The sequence below is a fragment of the Hyla sarda genome, chromosome 9 (assembly GCF_029499605.1).
Source record: "Hyla sarda isolate aHylSar1 chromosome 9, aHylSar1.hap1, whole genome shotgun sequence".
NCBI classification, from domain to species: Eukaryota; Metazoa; Chordata; class Amphibia; order Anura; family Hylidae; genus Hyla; species Hyla sarda.
Window position 1 is genome coordinate 173,003,943 of NC_079197.1, and position 21,529 is coordinate 173,025,471.

Consider the following 21,529-nt stretch of genomic DNA (forward strand, 5'->3'; position numbering starts at 1 on the left):
GCAGTATTATAGTAGTTATATTCTTGTATATAGGAGCAGTATTATAGTAGTTATATTCTTGTATATAGGAGCAGTATTATAGTAGTTATATTCTTGTATATAGGAGCAGTATTATAGTAGTTATATTCTTGTATATAGGGGGCAGTATTATAGTAGATATATTCTTGTATATAGGAGCAGTATTATAGTAGTTATATTCTTGTATATAGGAGCAGTATTATAGTAGTTATATTCTTGTATATAGGAGCAGTATTATAGTAGTTATATTCTCGTATATAGGAGCAGTATTATAGTAGTTATATTCTTGCTTAGTAAGAAACCACAAGACAAAAGTAACATCTGACCTCAGCCTGGAGTTTCCCTGCGTGCGGTTTTAAGTTTACGGTCTTAGAGGAAACTGACTTGGTATTTATCTATGAGGTTGTCTGAGTTTACACAAACATGGCAGCTTCTGTACAAAAACAGCTCCACTCCACTCTATAGGCCGTTTCTGGTATAGCGGCTGTGCTGCAGTTATTGTTGTGTGTTTGTATCGGTGCTGCAGTTATTGTTTTGTGTTTGTGTTGGTGCTGCAGTTATTGTTGTGTGTATGTATCGGTGCTGCAGTTATTGTTTTGTGTTTGTGTTGGTGCTGCAGTTATTGTTGTGTGTTTGTATCGGTGCTGCAGTTATTGTTGTGTGTTTGTATTGGTGCTGCAGTTATTGTTGTGTGTTTGTATTGGTGCTGCAGTTATTGTTGTGTGTTTGTATCGGTGCTGCAGTTATTGTTGTGTGTTTGTATTGTAGCTGCAGTTATTGTTGTGTGTTTGTATTGTAGCTGCAGTTATTGTTGTGTGTTTGTATCGGTGCTGCAGTTATTGTTGTGTGTTTGTATCGGTGCTGCAGTTAGTGTTGTGTGTTTGTATCGGTGCTGCAGTTATTGTTGTGTGTGTATTGGTGCTGCAGTTATTGTTGTGTGTTTGTATCTGTGCTGCAGTTATTGTTGTGTGTTTGTATTGGTGCTGCAGTTATTGTTGTGTGTTTGTATCGGTGCTGCAGTTATTGTTGTGTGTTTGTATTGGTGCTGCAGTTATTGTTGTGTGTTTGTATCGGTGCTGCAGTTATTGTTGTGTGTTTGTATCGGTGCTGCAGTTATTGTTGTGTGTTTGTTTCGGTGCTGCAGTTAGTGTTGTGTGTGTGTTGGTGCTGCAGTTATTGTTGTGTGTTTGTATCGGTGCTGCAGTTATTGTTGTGTGTTTGTATCGGTGCTGCAGTTATTGTTGTGTGTTTGTATCGGTGCTGCAGTTATTGTTGTGTGTTTGTATCAGTGCTGCAGTTATTGTTGTGTGTTTGTGTTGGTGCTGCAGTTATTGTTGTGTGTTTGTATCGGTGCTGCAGTTATTGTTGTGTGTTTGTGTTAGTGCTGCAGTTATTGTTGTGTGTTTGTATTGGTGCTGCAGTTATTGTTGTGTGTTTGTATTGGTGCTGCAGTTATTGTTGTGTGTTTGTATTGGTGCTGCAGTTATTGTTGTGTGTTTGTATTGGTGCTGCAGTTATTGTTGTGTGTTTGTGTTAGTGCTGCAGTTATTGTTGTGTGTTTGTATCGGTGCTGCAGTTATTGTTGTGTGTTTGTATCGGTGCTGCAGTTATTGTTGTGTGTTTGAATTGTAGCTGCAGTTATTGTTGTGTGTTTGTATCGGTGCTGCAGTTATTGTTGTGTGTTTGTATCAGTGCTGCAGTTATTGTTGTGTGTTTGTATTGGTGCTGCAGTTATTGTTGTGTGTGTATTGATACTGCAGTTATTGTTGTGTGTTTGTATCGGTGCTGCAGTTATTGCTGTTTGTTTGTATCTGTGCTGCAGTTATTGTTGTGTGTTTGTATTGGTGCTGCAGTTATTGTTGTGTGTTTGTATCGGTGCTGCAGTTATTGTTGTGTGTTTGTATTGGTGCTGCAGTTATTGTTGTGTGTTTGTATCGGTGCTGCAGTTATTGTTGTGTGTTTGTATTGGTACTGCAGTTATTGTTGTGTGTTTGTATCGGTGCTGCAGTTATTGTTGTGTGTTTGTATTGGTGCTGCAGTTATTGTTGTGTGTTTGTATCGGTGCTGCAGTTATTGTTGTGTGTTTGTATCGGTGCTGCAGTTAGTGTTGTGTGTGTGTTGGTGCTGCAGTTATTGTTGTGTGTTTGTATCGGTGCTGCAGTTATTGTTGTGTGTTTGTATCGGTGCTGCAGTTATTGTTGTGTGTTTGTATTGGTGCTGCAGTTATTGTTGTGTGTTTGTATCAGTGCTGCAGTTATTGTTGTGTGTTTGTATCGGTGCTGCAGTTATTGTTGTGTGTTTGTATCGGTGCTGCAGTTATTGTTGTGTGTTTGTGTTAGTGCTGCAGTTATTGTTGTGTGTTTGTATCGGTGCTGCAGTTATTGTTGTGTGTTTGTGTTGGTGCTGCAGTTATTGTTGTGTGTTTGTATCGGTGCTGCAGTTATTGTTGTGTGTGTATTGGTGCTGCAGTTATTGTTGTGTGTTTGTATCAGTGCTGCAGTTATTGTTGTGTGTTTGTGTTGGTGCTGCAGTTATTGTTGTGTGTTTGTATCAGTGCTGCAGTTATTGTTGTGTGTTTGTATCGGTGCTGCAGTTATTGTTGTGTGTTTGTATCAGTGCTGCAGTTATTGTTGTGTGTTTGTGTTAGTGCTGCAGTTATTGTTGTGTGTTTGTATCGGTGCTGCAGTTATTGTTGTGTGTTTGTATCGGTGCTGCAGTTATTGTTGTGTGTGTATTGGTGCTGCAGTTATTGTTGTGTGTTTGTATCGGTGCTGCAGTTATTGTTGTGTGTGTATTGGTGCTGCAGTTATTGTTGTGTGTTTGTATCGGTGCTGCAGTTATTGTTGTGTGTTTGTATTGGTGCTGCAGTTAGTGTTGTGTGTTTGTATCGGTGCTGCAGTTATTGTTGTGTGTTTTTATTGTAGCTGCAGTTATTGTTGTGTGTTTGTATCGGTGCTGCAGCTATTGTTGTGTGTTTGTATCGGTGCTGCAGTTAGTGTTGTGTGTTTGTATCGGTGCAGCAGTTATTGTTGTATGTTTGTGTTGATGCTGCAGTTAGTGTTGTGTTTGTATCGGTGCTGCAGTTATTGTTGTGTGTTTGTATCGGTGCTGCAGTTATTGTTGTGTGTTTGTATCGGTGCTGCAGTTATTGTTGTGTGTTTGTATCGGTGCTGCAGTTATTGTTGTGTGTTTGTATCGGTGCTGCAGTTATTGTTGTGTGTTTGTGTTGGTGCTGCAGTTATTGTTGTGTGTTTGTATCGGTGCTGCAGTTATTGTTGTGTGTTTGTATCGGTGCTGCAGTTATTGTTGTGTGTTTGTATCGGTGCTGCAGTTATTGTTGTGTGTTTGTATCGGTGCTGCAGTTATTGTTGTGTGTTTGTATCGGTGCTGCAGTTATTGTTGTGTGTTTGTATCGGTGCTGCAGTTATTGTTGTGTGTTTGTATCGGTGCAGCAGTTATTGTTGTGTGTTTGTATTGTAGCTGCAGTTATTGTTGTGTGTTTGTATCGGTGCTGCAGTTATTGTTGTGTGTTTGTATCGGTGCTGCAGTCATTGTTGTGTGTTTGTATCGGTGCTGCAGTCATTGTTATGTGTTTGTATCGGTGCTGCAGTTATTGTTGTGTGTTTGTATCGGTGCTGCAGTTATTGTTGTGTGTTTGTATCGGTGCTGCAGTTATTGCTGTTTGTTTGTATCTGTGCTGCAGTTATTGTTGTGTGTTTGTATCGGTGCTGCAGTTATTGTTGTGTGTTTATATCGGTGCTGCAGTTATTGTTGTGTGTGTGTATTGGTGCTGCAGTTATTGTTTTGTGTTTGTATCGGTGCTGCAGTTATTGTTGTGTGTTTGTATCGGTGCTGCAGTTATTGTTGTGTGTTTGTATCGGTGCTGCAGTTATTGTTGTGTGTTTGTATCGGTGCTGCAGTTATTGTTGTGTGTTTGTATCGGTGCTGCAGTTATTGTTGTGTGTTTGTATCGGTGCTGCAGTTATTGTTGTGTGTTTGTATCGGTGCTGCAGTTATTGTTGTGTGTTTGTATCGGTGCTGCAGTTATTGTTGTGTGTTTGTATCAGTGCTGCAGTTATTGTTGTGTGTTTGTATCGGTGCTGCAGTTATTGTTGTTTGTTTGTATCGGTGCTGCAGTTAGTGTTGTGTGTTTGTATTGGTGCTGCAGTTATTGTTGTGTGTTTGTATCGGTGCTGCAGTTAGTGTTGTGTGTTTGTATTGGTGCTGCAGTTATTGTTGTGTGTTTGTATCGGTGCTGCAGTTAGTGTTGTGTGTTTGTATTGGTGCTGCAGTTATTGTTGTGTGTTTGTGTTGGTGCTGCAGTTATTGTTGTGTGTTTGTATCGGTGCTGCAGTCATTGTTGTGTGTTTGTATCGGTGCTGCAGTTAGTGTTGTGTGTTTGTATCGGTGCTGCAGTTATTGTTGTGTGTGTGTATTGGTGCTGCAGTTATTGTTGTGTGTTTGTATCGGTGCTGCAGTTATTGTTGTGTGTTTGTATCGGTGCTGCAGTCATTGTTGTGTGTTTGTATCGGTGCTGCAGTCATTGTTATGTGTTTGTATCGGTGCTGCAGTTATTGTTGTGTGCTTGTATCGGTGCTGCAGTTATTGTGTGTTTGTATCGGTGCTGCAGTTATTGTTGTGTGTGTGTATTGGTGCTGCAGTTATTGTTGTGTGTTTGTATCGGTGCTGCAGTTATTGTTGTGTGTTTGTATCGGTGCTGCAGTTATTGTTGTGTGTTTGTATCGGTGCTGCAGTTATTGTTGTGTGTTTGTATCGGTGCTGCAGTTATTGTTGTGTGTTTGTATCGGTGCTGCAGTTATTGTTGTGTGTTTGTATCGGTGCTGCAGTTATTGTTGTGTGTTTGTATCGGTGCTGCAGTTATTGTTGTGTGTTTGTATCGGTGCTGCAGTTATTGTTGTGTGTTTGTATCGGTGCTGCAGTTATTGTTGTGTGTTTGTATCGGTGCTGCAGTTATTGTTGTTTGTTTGTATCGGTGCTGCAGTTAGTGTTGTGTGTTTGTATTGGTGCTGCAGTTATTGTTGTGTGTTTGTATCGGTGCTGCAGTTATTGTTGTGTGTTTGTATCGGTGCTGCAGTTATTGTTGTGTGTTTGTATCAGTGCTGCAGTTATTGTTGTGTGTTTGTATCGGTGCTGCAGTTATTGTTGTTTGTTTGTATCGGTGCTGCAGTTAGTGTTGTGTGTTTGTATTGGTGCTGCAGTTATTGTTGTGTGTTTGTATCGGTGCTGCAGTTAGTGTTGTGTGTTTGTATTGGTGCTGCAGTTATTGTTGTGTGTTTGTATCGGTGCTGCAGTTAGTGTTGTGTGTTTGTATTGGTGCTGCAGTTATTGTTGTGTGTTTGTGTTGGTGCTGCAGTTATTGTTGTGTGTTTGTATCGGTGCTGCAGTCATTGTTGTGTGTTTGTATCGGTGCTGCAGTTAGTGTTGTGTGTTTGTATCGGTGCTGCAGTTAGTGTTGTGTGTTTGTATCGGTGCTGCAGTTATTGTTGTGTGTTTGTATCGGTGCTGCAGTTATTGTTGTGTGTTTGTATCGGTGCTGCAGTTATTGTTGTGTGTTTGTATTGGTGCTGCAGTTAGTGTTGTGTGTGTGTTGGTGCTGCAGTTATTGTTGTGTGTTTGTATCGGTGCTGCAGTTATTGTTGTGTGTTTGTATCGGTGCTGCAGTTATTGTTGTGTGTTTGTATTGGTGCTGCAGTTATTGTTGTGTGTTTGTATTGGTGCTGCAGTTATTGTTGTGTGTTTGTATCGGTGCTGCAGTTATTGTTGTGTGTTTGTATCGGTGCTGCAGTTATTGTTGTGTGTTTGTATCTGTGCAGTTATTTGGCGTCACTTGTTTGTTTGTTGTTTTGCATGGTATTGCCATATAGTCCCTAGGGCTAAAAGAAAACACCTCAGAAGATAAGACGCTGCCAGAAAATAGGTGTAAACATCTACATGTATGGGGCAGAAATCTGCTCCTCCCTACTCTCCGCCCCTTTATGTGCAAGTGAGAGGTGTGACCGATACCCTAATCCTGAGCACTCACTGACCATGTGCTGACTACACTACTGCTGACAGATTCCCGTTCTGTATGGGTGTATTATTTATGTACCATGTAGTATTTAATATATATGAACTGTATGGGTGTATTATTTATGTACTATGCGGTAGTTTATACTGTATTGGGGCACTGTATGGTTGTATGATTTATGTACCATGTAGTAGTTAATATATGGAAACTGTATAGTTGTATTATTTATGTTCTATGAAGTAGTTAATATATAGGCACTGTATGGTTGTATTATTTATGTACTATGCGGTAGTTTATACTGTATTTGGGCACTGTATGGTTGTGTGATTTATGTACCATGTAGTAGTTAATATATGGAAACTGTATAGTTGTATTATTTATGTTCTATGAAGTAGTTAATATATAGGCACTGTATGGTTGTATTATTTATGTACTATTTGGTAGTTAATATATGGGCACTGTATGTGTGTATTATTTATGTACTATGTGGTAGTAGTAGTTTATATATGGGCACTGTATGGCGGCATTATTTATGTACTATGTGGTAGTATTAGTTTATATATGGGCACTGTATGGGTGTATGTGGTAGTTAATTATATTATTATTATTATATATTAATATATGGGCACTGTGTGGCTGTATTATTTATGTACTATGCAGAAGTTTATATATGGGCACTGTATGGGTGTATTCGTTATGTACAATGCAGTAGTTTATATATATATATATGCACTGTATATATGTAGTAGTTAATATTGGGACACTATATGGCTGTCCTATTTATGCGCTATGTAGTAGTAAATATTTGGACAGTAAATGGCTGTATAATTTATTTGCAATATAGTAGTTAATATCTGGACACTATATGGCTGTTTTATTTATGTGCTATGTAGTAGTTTATATTTGGACACTATATGGCTGTATTATTTATGTGCTATGTAGTAGTTAATATCTAAACACTAGTATTATTTATGTACTATGTAGTAGTTAATATTTGGCCACTATATGGCTGTATTATTTATGTACCATATATTCTCGAATATAAGCCGATTTTTCGTGCTGAAAACGCCCCCCTCGGCTTATACTCGAGTGAACTCTCCGCCTGACAATCAGTGGTCTTCAACCTGCGGACCTCCAGATGTTGCAAAACTACAACTCCCAGCATGCCCAGACAGCCATCAGCTGCCCGGGCATACTGGAGGTCCGCAGGTTGAAGACCACTGCGGCCTTCGTCATCATCCAGACCCCTCCCCCCTTTAGTTTTCTACTCACCTCCCCTCGGTGGGAAGGAAGGGTGAGCTGGTCCGGGCCATCTATGCTGCAGGGACCGTCCGGTGGGGAGGGTTAGTCGTTCCGGGCTGTCCATTTTCACCGGGAGGCCCTCTTCTCCGCTCCGGGCCGGCCCCGGACTAGTGACGTTGCCTTGACGACGACACACAGGGACATCCGTGCGCAGCAGACGTACCTGCGCATGAACGTCCTGTGTGTCGTTGTCAAGGCAACGTCACTAGTCCGAGGCCGGCCCAGAGCGGAGAAGAGGGCCTCCCGGTGAAAATGGACAGCCCGGAACGACTAACCCTCCCCACCGGACGGTCCCTGGAGCATAGATGGCCCAGACCAGCTCACCCTTCCTTCCCACCGAGGGGTGGTGAGTAGAAAACTAAAGGGGGGGTCTGTCCGGGCATGCTGGGAGTTGTAGTTTTGCAACATCTGGAGGTCCACAGGTTGAAGACCACTGAGAAGGGATTGACAGGCGGTGATGATGAAGGGGGGGGGGGCAATGATGACAGGGGGGATGTTGACAGGGTCTGGATGATGACAAGGAGGATGATGACAGGCAGTGATGATGAAGGGGGGGGGCAATGATGACAGGGGGGATGTTGACAGGGTCTGGATGATGACAGGGAGGATGATGACAGGCAGTGATGATGAAGGGGGGATACACAGGGTGATGATGACGGGGGTGATAATGACGGGGGTCTGGATGATGACAGGGGGGGATGATGTATTTCCCACCCTGGGCTTATAGTCGAGTCAATAACTTTTCCTGAGTTTTTGGGGTGAAATTAGGGGCCTCGGCTTATATTCGGGTCGACATACTCGAGTATATACGGTACTATGCAGTAGTTTATATATGAGCACTGTATGGGTGTATTATTTATGTAGTATGCAGTAGTTTATATATGGGCACTGTATGGGTGTACTATTTATTTACTATGCGGTAGTTTATATATGGGCACTGTATGGGTGTATTATTTATGTACTATGCAGTAGTTTATATATGAGCACTGTATGGGTGTATTATTTATGTACTATGCAGTAGTTTATATATGGGCACTGTATGGGTGTATTATTTATGTACTATGTGGTACGTAATATATGGGCACTGTATGGGTGTATTATTTATGTACTAGGCAGTAGTTTATATATGAGCACTGTATGGGTGTATTATTTATGTACTATGCAGTAGTTTATATATGGGCACTGTATGGGTGTATTATTTATGTACTATGTGGTAATTAATATATGGGCACTGTATGGGTGTATTATTTATGTACTATGCAGTATTTTATATATGGGCACTGTATGTGTGTATTATTTATGTACTATGCAGTAGTTTATATATGGGCACTGTATGGGTGTATTATTTATGTACTATGCAGTAGTTTATATATGGGCACTGTATGGGTTTATTATTTATGTACTATGTGGTAATTAATATATGGGCACTGTATGGGTGTATTATTTATGTACTATGCAGTAGTTTATATATGGGCACAGTATGGGTGTATTATTTATGTACTATGCAGTAGGTTATATATGGGCACTGTATGGGTGTATTATTTATGTACTATGCAGTAGTTTATATATGGGCACTGTATGGGTGTATTATTTATGTACTATGCAGTAGTTTATATATGAGCACTGTATGGGTGTATTATGTATGTACTATGCAGTAGTTTATATATGGGCACAGTATGGGTGTATTATTTATGTACTATGCAGTAGGTTCTATATGGGCACTGTATGGGTGTATTATTTATGTACTATGCAGTAGTTTATATATGGGCACTGTATGGGTGTATTATTTATGTACTATGCAGTAGTTTATATATGGGCACTGTATGGGTGTATTATGTATGTACTATGCAGTAGTTTATATATGGGCACTGTATGGGTGTATTATTTATGTACTATGCAGTAGTTTATATATGGGCACTGCATGGGTGTATTATTCATGTACTATGCAATAGTTTATATATGAGCACTGTATGGGTGTATTATTTATGTACTATGCAGTAGTTTATATATGGGCACTGTAGGGGTGTATTACTTATGTACTATGCAGTAGTTTATATATGAGCACTGTATGGGTGTATTATTTATGTACTATGCAGTAGTTTATATATGAGCACTGTATGGGTGTATTATTTATGTACTATGTAGTTGTTTATAAATGTATCTATCCTGTTTCATAGGAAGCAAGGACGACAATAAGAGGTCTGTACAAGGGAGTTGACGACACTACATCCCTTAAATACATCCGTATACAGTCGTGTCTGGACATACTGTGTCCGTATAGTTTACTATACCTGAGACTGCGGCGGCCAGGAGGGCGACATAAGAAAACAAGCAGAGACTCCTCATTTCTCGGCGTTTCCTTGGCATCCGCTGCCTCCATTCATCTTGTGTGTACAGTTTCCGTCTCTGCCTCTATTGCAAAACTCTGATCATGTGATTGTGCGGTTCTAGGAAATAATAGTGAAAGAATTAAAGCGGAGGGTGTGACAGGGGACAGGGGAGGGGGGGATAGGAAGGGTTAAGACTTTCGGATATACAGAGGAAGAATGGAGAGAGTGCTCCCCGCTCTGATCCTGCTCCTGATCCCTGCGGCCTCAGGTAACGTCACCTTCTCTACAAGGGTTTCCCAACCAGAGTGCCTCCAGCTGTTGCAGAACCACAACTCCCAGCATGCCCGGACAGCCAATGGCTGTCCGGGCATGCTGGGAGTTGTAGTTCTGCAACAGCTGGAGGCACCCACGTTGCAATCGCTTGATTATTTGGAAGTTGTTTTTTTTTTTACTTGCAGCCAGTGATTAGGACTTGTGATACAATGTAACAAACCGCCCAACTGTGTCAGCCTCATTATTACTATGATCCTTATCTTAAGTTGTCTGTATGGTAGTTTGGTTTAGACGGCTATAAGATGACTTAATGGGTGGTGGTGATCTGTTCTGGTCGCTGTATGGTGGTATCTGGGTGCTGTATGGTGGTATCTGGGCACTGTATGGTGGTATCTGGGTGCTGTATGGTGGTATCTGGGTGCTGTATGGTGGTATCTGGGCACTGTATGGTGGTATCTGGGCACTGTATGGTGGTATCTGGGCCCTGTATGGTGGTATCTGGGCGCTGTATGGTGATATCTGGGCACTGTATGGTGGTATTTGGGTGCTGTATGGTGGTATCTGGGCCCTGTATGGTGGTATCTGGGTGCTGTATGGTGGTATCTGGGTGCTGTATGGTGGTATCTGAGGGCTGTATGGTGGTATCTGGGCACTGTATGGTGGTATCTGGGCGCTGTATGGTGGTATCTGGGCACTGTATGGTGGTATCTGGGCACTGTATGGTGGTATCTGGGTGCTGTATGGTGGTATCTGGGCGCTGTATGGTGGTATCTGGGTGCTGTATGGTGGTATCTGGGCCCTGTATGGTGGTATCTGGGCACTGTATGGTGGTATCTGGGCACTGTATGGTGGTATCTGGGCACTGTATGGTATCTGAGTGCTGTATGGTGGTATCTGGGCACTGTATGGTGGTATCTGGGCGCTGTATGGTGGTATCTGGGCGCTATATGGTGGTATCTGGGCACTGTATGGTGGTATCTGGGCGCTGTATGGTGGTATCTGGGCACTGTATGGTGGTATCTGGGCGCTGTATGGTGGTATCTGGGTGCTGTATGGTGGTATCTGGGTGCTGTATGGTGGTATCTGGGCCCTGTATGGTGGTATTTGGGTGCTGTATGGTGGTATCTGGGTGCTGTATGGTGGTATTTGGGTGCTGTATGGTGGTATCTGGGTGCTGTATGGTGGTATCTGGGCGCTGTATGGTGGTATCTGGGTGCTGTATGGTGGTATCTGGGCGCTGTATGGTGGTATCTGGGTGCTGTATGTGGTATCTGGGCACTGTATGGTGGTATCTGGGTGCTGTATGATGGTATCTGGGCGCTGTATGGTGGTATCTGGGTGCTGTATGGTGGTGTCTGGGCACTGTATGGTGGTATCTGGGCACTGTATGGTGGTATCTGGGTGCTGTATGGTGGTGTCTGGGCACTGTATGGTGGTATCTGGGCACTGTATGGTGGTGTCTGGGCACTGTATGGTGGTATCTGGGCACTGTATGGTGGTATCTGGGTGCTGTATGGTGGTGTCTGGGTGCTGTATGGTGGTATCTGGGCCCTGTATGGTGGTATCTGGGCCCTGTATGGTGGTATCTGGGTGCTGTATGGTGGTATCTGGGCACTGTATGGTGGTATCTGGGCACTGTATGGTATCTGAGTGCTGTATGGTGGTATCTGGGCACTGTAGGGTGGTATTTGGGTGCTGTATGGTGGTATCTGGGCGCTGTATGGTGGTATCTGGGCGCTGTATGGTGGTATCTGGGTGCTGTATGGTGGTATTTGGGTGCTGTATGGTGGTATCTGGGTGCTGTATGGTGGTGTCTGGGTGCTGTATGGTGGTATCTGGGCCCTGTATGGTGGTATCTGGGCCCTGTATGGTGGTATCTGGGTGCTGTATGGTGGTATCTGGGTGCTGTATGGTGGTATCTGGGCGCTGTTACGGGGTATCTGGGTGCTGTATGGTGGTATCTGGGCACTGTATGGTGGTATCTGGGTGCTGTATGGTGGTATCTCGGTGCTGTATGGTGGTATCTGGGCCCTGTATGGTGGTATCTGGGTGCTGTATGGTGGTATCTGGGCGCTGTATGGTGATATCTGGGCACTGTATGGTGGTATTTGGGTGCTGTATGGTGGTATCTGGGCCCTGTATGGTGGTATCTGGGTGCTGTATGGTGGTATCTGGGTGCTGTATGGTGGTATCTGAGGGCTGTATGGTGGTATCTGGGCACTGTATGGTGGTATCTGGGCGCTGTATGGTGGTATCTGGGCACTGTATGGTGGTATCTGGGCACTGTATGGTGGTATCTGGGTGCTGTATGGTGGTATCTGGGCGCTGTATGGTGGTATCTGGGTGCTGTATGGTGGTATCTGGGCCCTGTATGGTGGTATCTGGGCACTGTATGGTGGTATCTGGGCACTGTATGGTGGTATCTGGGCACTGTATGGTATCTGAGTGCTGTATGGTGGTATCTGGGCACTGTATGGTGGTATCTGGGCGCTGTATGGTGGTATCTGGGCGCTATATGGTGGTATCTGGGCACTGTATGGTGGTATCTGGGCGCTGTATGGTGGTATCTGGGCACTGTATGGTGGTATCTGGGCGCTGTATGGTGGTATCTGGGTGCTGTATGGTGGTATCTGGGTGCTGTATGGTGGTATCTGGGTGCTGTATGGTGGTATCTGGGCCCTGTATGGTGGTATTTGGGTGCTGTATGGTGGTATCTGGGTGCTGTATGGTGGTATTTGGGTGCTGTATGGTGGTATCTGGGTGCTGTATGGTGGTATCTGGGCGCTGTATGGTGGTATCTGGGTGCTGTATGGTGGTATCTGGGCGCTGTATGGTGGTATCTGGGTGCTGTATGTGGTATCTGGGCACTGTATGGTGGTATCTGGGTGCTGTATGATGGTATCTGGGCGCTGTATGGTGGTATCTGGGTGCTGTATGGTGGTGTCTGGGCACTGTATGGTGGTATCTGGGCACTGTATGGTGGTATCTGGGTGCTGTATGGTGGTGTCTGGGCACTGTATGGTGGTATCTGGGCACTGTATGGTGGTGTCTGGGCACTGTATGGTGGTATCTGGGCACTGTATGGTGGTATCTGGGTGCTGTATGGTGGTGTCTGGGTGCTGTATGGTGGTATCTGGGCCCTGTATGGTGGTATCTGGGCCCTGTATGGTGGTATCTGGGTGCTGTATGGTGGTATCTGGGCACTGTATGGTGGTATCTGGGCACTGTATGGTATCTGAGTGCTGTATGGTGGTATCTGGGCACTGTAGGGTGGTATTTGGGTGCTGTATGGTGGTATCTGGGCGCTGTATGGTGGTATCTGGGCGCTGTATGGTGGTATCTGGGTGCTGTATGGTGGTATTTGGGTGCTGTATGGTGGTATCTGGGTGCTGTATGGTGGTGTCTGGGTGCTGTATGGTGGTATCTGGGCCCTGTATGGTGGTATCTGGGCCCTGTATGGTGGTATCTGGGTGCTGTATGGTGGTATCTGGGTGCTGTATGGTGGTATCTGGGCGCTGTTACGGGGTATCTGGGTGCTGTATGGTGGTATCTGGGCACTGTATGGTGGTATCTGGGTGCTGTATGGTGGTATCTCGGTGCTGTATGGTGGTATCTGGGCACTGTATGGTGGTATCTGGGTGCTGTATGGTGGTATCTGGGCGCTGTATGGTGGTATCTGGGCACTGTATGGTGGTATCTGGGCACTGTGTGGTGGTATCTGGGCGCTGTATGGTGGTATCTGGGTGCTGTATGATGGTATCTGGGCACTGTATGGTGGTATCTGGGCACTGTATGGTGGTATTTGGGCGCTGTATGGTGGTATCTGGGCACTGTGTGGTGGTATCTGGGCGCTGTATGGTGGTATCTGGGTGCTGTATGATGGTATCTGGGCACTGTATGGTGGTATCTGGGCACTGTATGGTGGTATCTGGGCGCTGTATGGTGGTATCTGGGTGCTGTATGGTGGTATCTGGGCACTGTATGGTGGTATCTGGGTGCTGTATGGTGGTATCTGGGTGCTGTATGGTGGTATCTGGGTGCTGTATGGTAATATCTAGGTGCACTGTATGGTGGTATCTAGGTGCACTGTATGGTGGTATCTGGGCGCTGTATGGTGGTATCTGGGCACTGTATGGTGGTATCTGGGTGCTGTATGGTGGTATCTGGGTGCTGTATGATGGTATCTGGGTGCTGTAAGGTGGTATCTGGGCGCTGTATGGTGGTATCTGGGCGCTGTATGGTGGTATCTGGGCACTGTATGGTGGTATCTGGGCACTGTATGGTGGTATCTGGGTGCTGTATGGTGGTATCTGGGTGCTGTATGGTGGTATCTGGGCACTGTATGGTGGTATCTGGGCACTGTATGGTATCTGAGTGCTGTATGGTGGTATCTGGGCACTGTATGGTGGTATCTGGGCACTGTATGGTGGTATCTGGGTGCTGTATGGTGGTATCTGGGTGCTGTATGGTGGTATCTGGGCACTGTATGGTGGTATCTGGGCACTGTATGGTATCTGAGTGCTGTATGGTGGTATCTGGGCACTGTATGGTGGTATTTGGGTGCTGTATGGTGGTATCTGGGTGCTGTATGGTGGTATTTGGGTGCTGTATGGTGGTATCTGGGTGCTGTATGGTGGTGTCTGGGTGCTGTATGGTGGTATCTGGGCCCTGTATGGTGGTATCTGGGCCCTGTATGGTGGTATCTGGGTGCTGTATGGTGGTATCTGGGTGCTGTATGGGGGTATCTGGGTGCTGTATGGTGGTATCTGGGCGCTGTATGGTGGTATCTGGGCACTGTATGGTGGTATCTGGGTGCTGTATGGTGGTATCTGGGTGCTGTATGGTGGTATCTGGGCGCTGTATTGTGGTATCTGGGCACTGTATGGTGGTATCTGGGCGCTGTATGGTGGTATCTGGGTGCTGTATGATGGTATCTGGGCACTGTATGGTGGTATCTGGGCGCTGTATGGTGGTATCTGGGCGCTGTATGGTGGTATCTGGGTGCTGTATGGTGGTATCTGGGCGCTGTATGGTGGTATCTGGGCACTGTATGGTGGTATCTGGGTGCTGTATGGTGGTATCTGGGCGCTGTATGGTGGTATCTGGGTGCTGTATGGTGGTATCTGGGCGCTGTATGGTGGTATCTGGGCACTGTATGGTGGTATCTGGGTGCTGTATGGTGGTATCTGGGTGCTGTATGGTGGTATCTGGGCGCTGTATGGTGGTATCTGGGCACTGTATGGTGGTATCTGGGCGCTGTATGGTGGTATCTGGGCGCTGTATGGTGGTATCTGGGCGCTGTATGGTGGTATCTGGGCGCTGTATGGTGGTATCTGGGCACTGTATGGTGGTATCTGGGTGCTGTATGGTGGTATCTGGGCGCTGTATGGTGGTATCTGGGCACTGTATGGTGGTATCTGGGCGCTGTATGGTGGTATCTGGGCACTGTATGGTGGTATCTGGGTGCTGTATGGTGGTATCTGGGTGCTGTATGGTGGTATCTGGGTGCTGTATGGTGGTATCTGGTTAATGTAGTGTATATGTGATGTCATCTGTGTCCATTATATGTGATGTCATCTGTGTCCATAATATGTGATGTCATCTGTGTCCACTATATGTGATGTCATCTGTGTCCATTATATGTGATGTCATCTGTGTCCATAATATGTGATGTCATCTGTGTCCATTATATGTGATGTCATCTGTGTCCATAATATGTGATGTCATCTGTGTCCATAATATGTGATGTCATCTGTGTCCACTATATGTGATGTCATCTGTGTCCATTATATGTGATGTCATCTGTGTCCATTATATGTGATGTCATCTGTATCCATTATATGTGATGTCATCTGTGTCCATAATATGTGATGTCATCTGTGTCCATTATATGTGATGTCATCTGTGTCCATAATATGTGATGTCATCTGTGTCCATAATATGTGATGTCATCTGTGTCCACTATATGTGATGTCATCTGTGTCCATTATATGTGATGTCATCTGTGTCCATTATATGTGATGTCATCTGTATCCATTATATGTGATGTCATCTGTGTCCATTATATGTGATGTCATCTGTGTCCATAATATGTGATGTCATCTGTGTCCACTATATGTGATGTCATCTGTGTCCATTATATGTGATGTCATCTGTGTCCATTATATGTGATGTCATCTGTGTCCATTATATGTGATGTCATCTGTGTCCATTATATGTGATGTCATCTGTGTCCATTATATGTGATGTCATCTGTGTCCATAATATGTGATGTCATCTGTGTCCATTATATGTGATGTCATCTGTGTCCATTATATGTGATGTCATCTGTGTCCATTATATGTGATGTCATCTGTGTCCATTATATGTGATGTCATCTGTGTCCATTATATGTGATGTCATCTGTGTCCACTATATGTGATGTCATCTGTGTCCATTATATGTGATGTCATGTGTCCATTATATGTGATGTCATCTGTGTCCATTATATGTGATGTCATCTGTGTCCATTATATGTGATGTCATCTGTGTCCACTATATGTGATGTCATCTGTGTCCATTATATGTGATGTCATCTGTGTCCAATATATGTGATGTCATCTGTGTCCATTATATGTGATGTCATCTGTGTCCATTATATGTGATGTCATCTGTGTCCATAATATGTGATGTCATCTGTGTCCATTATATGTGATGTCATCTGTGTCCATTATATGTGATGTCATCTGTGTCCACTATATGTGATGTCATCTGTGTCCATTATATGTGATGTCATCTGTGTCCATTATATGTGATGTCATCTGTGTCCATAATATGTGATGTCATCTGTGTCCACTATATGTGATGTCATCTGTGTCCATTATATGTGATGTCATCTGTGTCCATTATATGTGATGTCATCTGTGTCCATTATATGTGATGTCATCATTGTCCCAGGCCCTGGTTATGCCTCCCTTCTCGCGTCTTCCAGCCCCCAGGCCGGGGTGTGACATGGCGCTGGAGATCCCGTGTAGATATTGGCCCTGATTTACAACCGACCTTATTCTCGGTTTATGCACCTAAAGTTTTGTCGCACCATCCGTGCTCCTATTTCTGCGCCCAAATTTCATGCCGCAAAACCAAAATTGTGTTTTGTGTGAAAGTAACTTGTTTTATAATCTGGAAACATTTTGTACAGTTCAACACTTTTATGAATAAAACATCGAACGCTTGTGTTAATGTTTAGATTTTTCTTTTCTTTTTAACACATTTTCAATATTAGATTTACATCAATTTAACCCCCAAGATGATCAACAAGGAGAATTGTTGTGACGTTTGACAAATTATAACACGTGGAAACATTTTTAAACAAACAAAGTCTAAACCATTGTGACTCCCACAAATAATTCCTTTAGCTCGGAGTTTGTGCGACACAAAAAAAACGGCAGGAAAAAAAGTGCGACAAAATAGTAAATAAGCCTGAAAAAAAAAAAAGACGAGTGACATTGAAATCCCTCCAGAATAAACGCTGCCCTCTTAGTAAATCAGGGACATTGGGGGAGATTTATCAAAACCTGTGCAGAGGAAGAGTGGTGCAGTTGCCCATAGCAACCAATCAGATTGCTTCTTTCATTTTCCACAGGCCTCTAAAGAGGCCTGTGGAAAATGAAAGAAGCAATCTGATTGGTTGCTATGGGCAACTACACCACTCTTCCTCTGCACAGGTTTTGATAAATCTCCCCCATTGAGTATCATCGGTTTTTATGTGACTACAAAACGGGGACCGGAGAGTAGGCCAAGAGTTACTGGTCACCAAGGACACTTACAGGAACCGTCTATTATTCAGTGTATCTAAGCCTATCTGGTTTGATACGCGCCCTGTCATGTGATGTCATTAAATCCTATATTAAAATAGTCTCCAGGTATTGGGCCTGCGGTCTCTAAGCCTTTCATGTGTGTTTTTAACCCCTTAAGCACCAGTTTTTTTTTTCCGTTTTTGCATTTTGGTTTTTTCCTCCTCACCTTTAAAAAAATCATAACCCTTTCAATTTTGCACCTAAAAATCCATATGATGGCTTATTTTTTGCGCCACTAATTCTACATTGCAGTGACATCAGTCATTTTACCCCAAAATCTACGGTGAAACGGAAAAAAATAAATCATTGTGAGACAAAATTGTAAAAAAAACTAAACGCCATTTTGTAACTTTTGGGGGCTTCTGTTTCTACGCAGTAAATTTTTCCGTAAAAATGACACCTTATCTTTATTCTGTAGGTCCATACGGTTAAAATGATCCCCTACTTATATAGGTTTGATTTTGTCGCACTTCTGAAAAAAATCATAACTACATGCAGGAAAATTAATACGTTTAAAATTGTCATCTTCTGACCCCTATAACTTTTTTATTTTACCACATATGGGGCGGTATGAGGGCTCATTTTTTGCGCCATGATCTGAAGTTTTTAGCGGTACCACTTTTGTATTGATTGGACTTGTTGATCAACTTTTTATTCAGTTTTTCATGATATAAAAAAATAACCAAAAATACACTATTTTGGACTTTGGAATTTTTTTTGCGCGTACGCCATTGACCGTTTGGTTTAATTAATGATATATTTTTATAATTCGGACATTTCCGCACGCGGCGATACCACATATGTTTATTTTTATTAACACTGTTTTTTTAAATGGGAAAAGGGGGGTGATTCAAACTTTTATTAGGGAAGGGATTAAATGATATTCACTTTTATTTTCACTTATTTTTTGCAATATTATAGCTCCCATAGGGACCTATAACACTGCACACACTGATCATTGTTATCCCATAGGGACCTATAACACTGCACACACTGATCATTGTTATCCCATAGGGACCTATAACACTGCACACACTGATCATTGTTATCCCATAGGGACCTATAACACTGCACACACTGATCATTGTTATCCCATAGGGACCTATAACACTGCACACACTGATCATTGTTATCCCATAGGGACCTATAACACTGCACACACTGATCATTGTTATCCCATAGGGACCTATAACACTGCACACACTGATCTTGTACATTGATCAATGGTTTCTCATAGGAAACCAGTGATCGATGATTCTGCCACTTTCAGCATGCTAGGAGTTGTAGGCTTGCAACATCCGGAGGTCCGCCTTTTGGAGACCACTGATCTAAGCATATACTGTTTGATACTATTGTGGTGAGCGTGTGATGAGGGCAGATGGAATTACCCTAGGGGCAGATGGCATTAAGCCCTTGTGTTCGTGACGCCAGGGTGTGGTTTAACCTCTACACCACCAGAAGATATACCGCTGGCTCCTGGGCTAGGCACAGGGGCAATAATGACTCCGACACCAAGTTATGGACCAACGGCAGCTTTACTGAGGCCGACAGGTGTAATAGTCTTGACAGTTCAGTTAGTTCCAGGAAGGTGACCAGTGACTCCAGGGCTCGCTGGGACTTACAGTGGATTTGGACAATTTTCTGCAGGCCCACGCTAACTTTTTACAGGCTGATCTTGACTGACTTCACCCGATATGTAGCTTAAAAGGTTTTAACGTTCACCTGTGGGGTAGTAGAGGATCCGTGGCTGCGTGGACGCCCTTGGGTCTCCTCAGGACACCAGACACTCTCTACAGACTTGACTGCACTGTAGCTCAGCTTAGCTTAGACTGACTATCTCCTCCACTGTATATATGGGGAGACTTTGGAGGGGTCCTATAGGTCACCCACAAGTCATCTGGTCACTGATACCTTCCCTGGTTACATGACTTGGTAACAGGATTTAAATGTACATAACATTATATATACATTACAATAGATAACATAGGCATTTATTAACCATTGAACTTACTCAGCTTAAAGGGGTTATCCAGGAAAAATCTTTTTTTTTATACTGTATATCAAATGGCTCCAGAAAGTTAAACAAATTTGTAAATTACTTCTATTAAAACATCTTAATTCTTTCAGTACTTATGAGCTGCTGAAGTTGAGTTGTTCCTTTCTGTCTAAGTGCCCTCTGATGACACCTGTCTCGGGAACTGTCCAGAGTAGAAGCAAATCCCCAAAGCAAACCTCTTCTACTCTGGGCAGTTCCCGAGACAAGCAGAGATGTCAGCAGAAAGCACTGTTGCCAGACAGAGAAGAACAACTCAACTTCAGCAGCTGATAATTATTGGAAGGATTAAGATTCTTTAATAGAAGTAATTTACAAATCTGTTTAACTTTCCTGGAATACCCCTTTAAGGGGGGGGGGGGGGGGGACTCAGGGGTCACTGCAATAGAGTCTGCCAGACAGGACAGCAAGGGAACAGGGGTGCAACTCCTGTACTGGGCTACCACACTATCTTCTGAGAGTGTGTATCTAAGCCTGTCTTGTGTGATACTGATTGATGGGTGTGAATATTTACGCTCGCCCCCAAAGTTTCTTGTCCATGCAGACAATAATGCAGATATTCCCCAATATCATATTATGAGGTGAGCACCAGGGGGCGCTGTACACGTTCTGACCCTCTTTCTCTCTATTACAGGGCGGTTTCAGGTACAATCTCCGGTTAAAGAGCTGGTGGCGGAGGTGGGATCGGACGTTCTCCTGCCCTGCACCCTCACCCCCGGGTTGCCCGAGTCGGGGCTGGAGGTGCGTTGGTTCCATAACCTTTTTAACAACGTTGTCTTTATGCTGAAGGATGGAATTGAGGGCCGGCAGCAGCAGAGCGCAAATTACCGGGGGAGGACATCCATGAAGGAGAAGCCGGCCAGTGGGAATCTATCACTTGTTCTGCGCAACGTCCGACTCTCCGATGCTGGGAAATACCATTGCTTCGTCGAGAATAGCAGCACAGTGGTCTATGAAGAGGACTCCATGGACCTCAATGTTGTGGGTCAGTCTTCATACCAATCATGAATGGTCCTAAAGCTGCTCTACAAACCTCACAATACACCGCACCCATAGTTAGGAAACATAACTTCACTGACTGAAGGGCATAGGATCCTCAGCACTTCTGGACACCAGTATATGTAAAATACAAAAGCTTTATTTCTTTCTTCATTAAAAACATAGTAGGGGTACAAAAAATGGGTAAAATCAGACCGACGTGTTTCGCCGAAACACGTCGGTCAGATTTTACCCATTTTTTGTACCCCTACTATGTTTTTAATGAAGAAGGAAATAAAGCTTTTGTATTTTACATATACTGGTGTCCAGAAGTGCTGAGGATCCTATGCCCTTCAGTGAGTGAAGTTCTGTTTCCTACCTACCTTGTTTGCGGCAGCAACGCCCTGACAGTACCTGGGCCAGAGGGGAATTGTGATTTTGCATGTTGGAGTAGGTGAGCAGACTTTTTCCTATGTTTATGCACCCATAGGTTTGTCAGCCTTACTTTTCCCGATCCCGACATATGCATGCGCGAGGTTATGTTGGCTGGTATTCAGAATGGAGAGAAGAGAGAAAGCTGCTGCCTGACTTCTCTGTTCCCGACAGACTCGTCTGATGGTGGCTTATCGCCCCAAGAACTAAAGGATTGGGTATTGAAACCCAACTTGCCCTACCCTTCTCACCGCCATCTGGCATCAGGGGATGGTAAAGA

The 21,529-nt window shown here is 43.9% G+C and overlaps 2 protein-coding genes across 5 annotated transcripts in view; one reads left to right on the plus strand and one right to left on the minus strand.

The window, feature by feature from the left end:
- The window catches only part of LOC130291830 (butyrophilin subfamily 2 member A2-like), a 77,541-nt gene extending 67,770 nt beyond the window's left edge, over positions 1 to 9,771 (minus strand). For both annotated transcript variants that reach the window (XM_056541143.1, XM_056541142.1), the window contains exon 1: positions 9,640 to 9,771. In XM_056541143.1, the coding sequence (XP_056397118.1) occupies positions 9,640 to 9,715 (76 nt within the window). In that variant the 5' untranslated portion in view covers positions 9,716 to 9,771. The remainder of the gene's footprint in view (positions 1 to 9,639) is intronic.
- Positions 9,772 to 9,816: 45 nt separating this feature from the next.
- Positions 9,817 to 21,529, plus strand: part of LOC130291831 (butyrophilin subfamily 1 member A1-like) — a 45,182-nt gene continuing 33,469 nt past the window's right edge. For 2 of the 3 annotated variants that reach the window (XM_056541145.1, XM_056541146.1), the window contains exons 1-2: positions 9,817 to 9,946; positions 20,474 to 20,824. In XM_056541145.1, coding sequence (XP_056397120.1) covers positions 9,895 to 9,946; positions 20,474 to 20,824 — 403 coding nt within the window. In that variant the 5' untranslated portion in view covers positions 9,817 to 9,894. Of the gene's footprint in view, positions 9,947 to 17,724; positions 17,853 to 20,473; positions 20,825 to 21,529 lie in introns of those variants that run through there. The other variant, XM_056541147.1, reaches the window with a different exon arrangement.